At 53.3% G+C, this 872-nt stretch overlaps 1 protein-coding gene across 1 annotated transcript in view; it reads right to left on the bottom strand.

Moving 5' to 3' along the window:
• Window positions 1-263: 263 nt before the first annotated feature.
• The window catches only part of MAP6 (microtubule-associated protein 6), an 86,576-nt gene continuing 85,967 nt past the window's right edge, over window positions 264-872 (bottom strand). The window contains exon 6 of the mRNA XM_010847560.1: window positions 264-830. Coding sequence (XP_010845862.1) covers window positions 264-830 — 567 coding nt within the window. The remainder of the gene's footprint in view (window positions 831-872) is intronic.

Raw genomic sequence — 872 nt, 5'->3', positions numbered from 1 at the left:
GCTGGGGATTTCTCAGATGGCCCAAATGAATAAATGCAGAGCCCTGCATGCCGGCTCTCCAGTATGCACGGTACACACACACACACACACACACACTCAAATGAATCCAGAGAGACACTGGTGAGCCAGAGAGACCAGTTTTATTAGATTCCAGCAAGACTATACAATATGTGTTTCATGCAGATTAAATAAGTGTCTTCGCTGCCCCTGAGAGGGAGCACTTTCACCTCCAGCTCCTTCTTTGGTATGTCAAGGGGTGAGTGTCAAGGGGAACCATCGACATATTCTGCATGGGGAACAGTTGGGATCATGACTGGAGGTGGTGGTGGGACCGTGGGCAGCTGAGGGCTCCTGAGACCTTGAGTCTTCAGAGGCTTAGGAACCACAGGACCTTGGTCCTTTGCTGCTGGTGGCACCTGAGGATCTTGATCTTTCAGAGGCACCGGGATTATAGGAACTTGACTCTTGACAGGCTCCAGGACCACGGGGCGTTGATCCTTGACAGGCGCTGCAGTCACAGACTCATGATCCTTCAGAAGTTCTGAGACCCCTCTCCCTTGATCTTTGACCAGCTGTGGGACCACTAACCCTTGTTTCTCTACAGACTCAGAAAGCACAGAACCTTCCTTCTTCACAGGTTCTATGACCATGGCACTTGGATCCTTCAGTTGCTCTGGGACCATAGGACCTTTGTCCTTGACAGGTGCTAGGACCATGGGGCCTTGGTCTTTGACAGGTGCTGGGACCATGGGGCCTTGATCCACAGGCTCAGGGACCATGGGGCCTTGGTCCTTGACAGGTGCTGGGACCATGGGGCCTTGATCCACAGGCTCAGGGACCATGGGGCCTTGGTCCTTGACAGGTGCTGGGAC

Source organism: Bison bison, unplaced genomic scaffold (genome assembly GCF_000754665.1).
Source record: "Bison bison bison isolate TAMUID 2011002044 unplaced genomic scaffold, Bison_UMD1.0 scf7180017864251, whole genome shotgun sequence".
NCBI classification, from domain to species: Eukaryota; Metazoa; Chordata; class Mammalia; order Artiodactyla; family Bovidae; genus Bison; species Bison bison.
The sequence above is the reverse complement of the archived record's forward strand: the minus strand, read 5'-3'. Positions and strand labels throughout refer to the sequence as shown.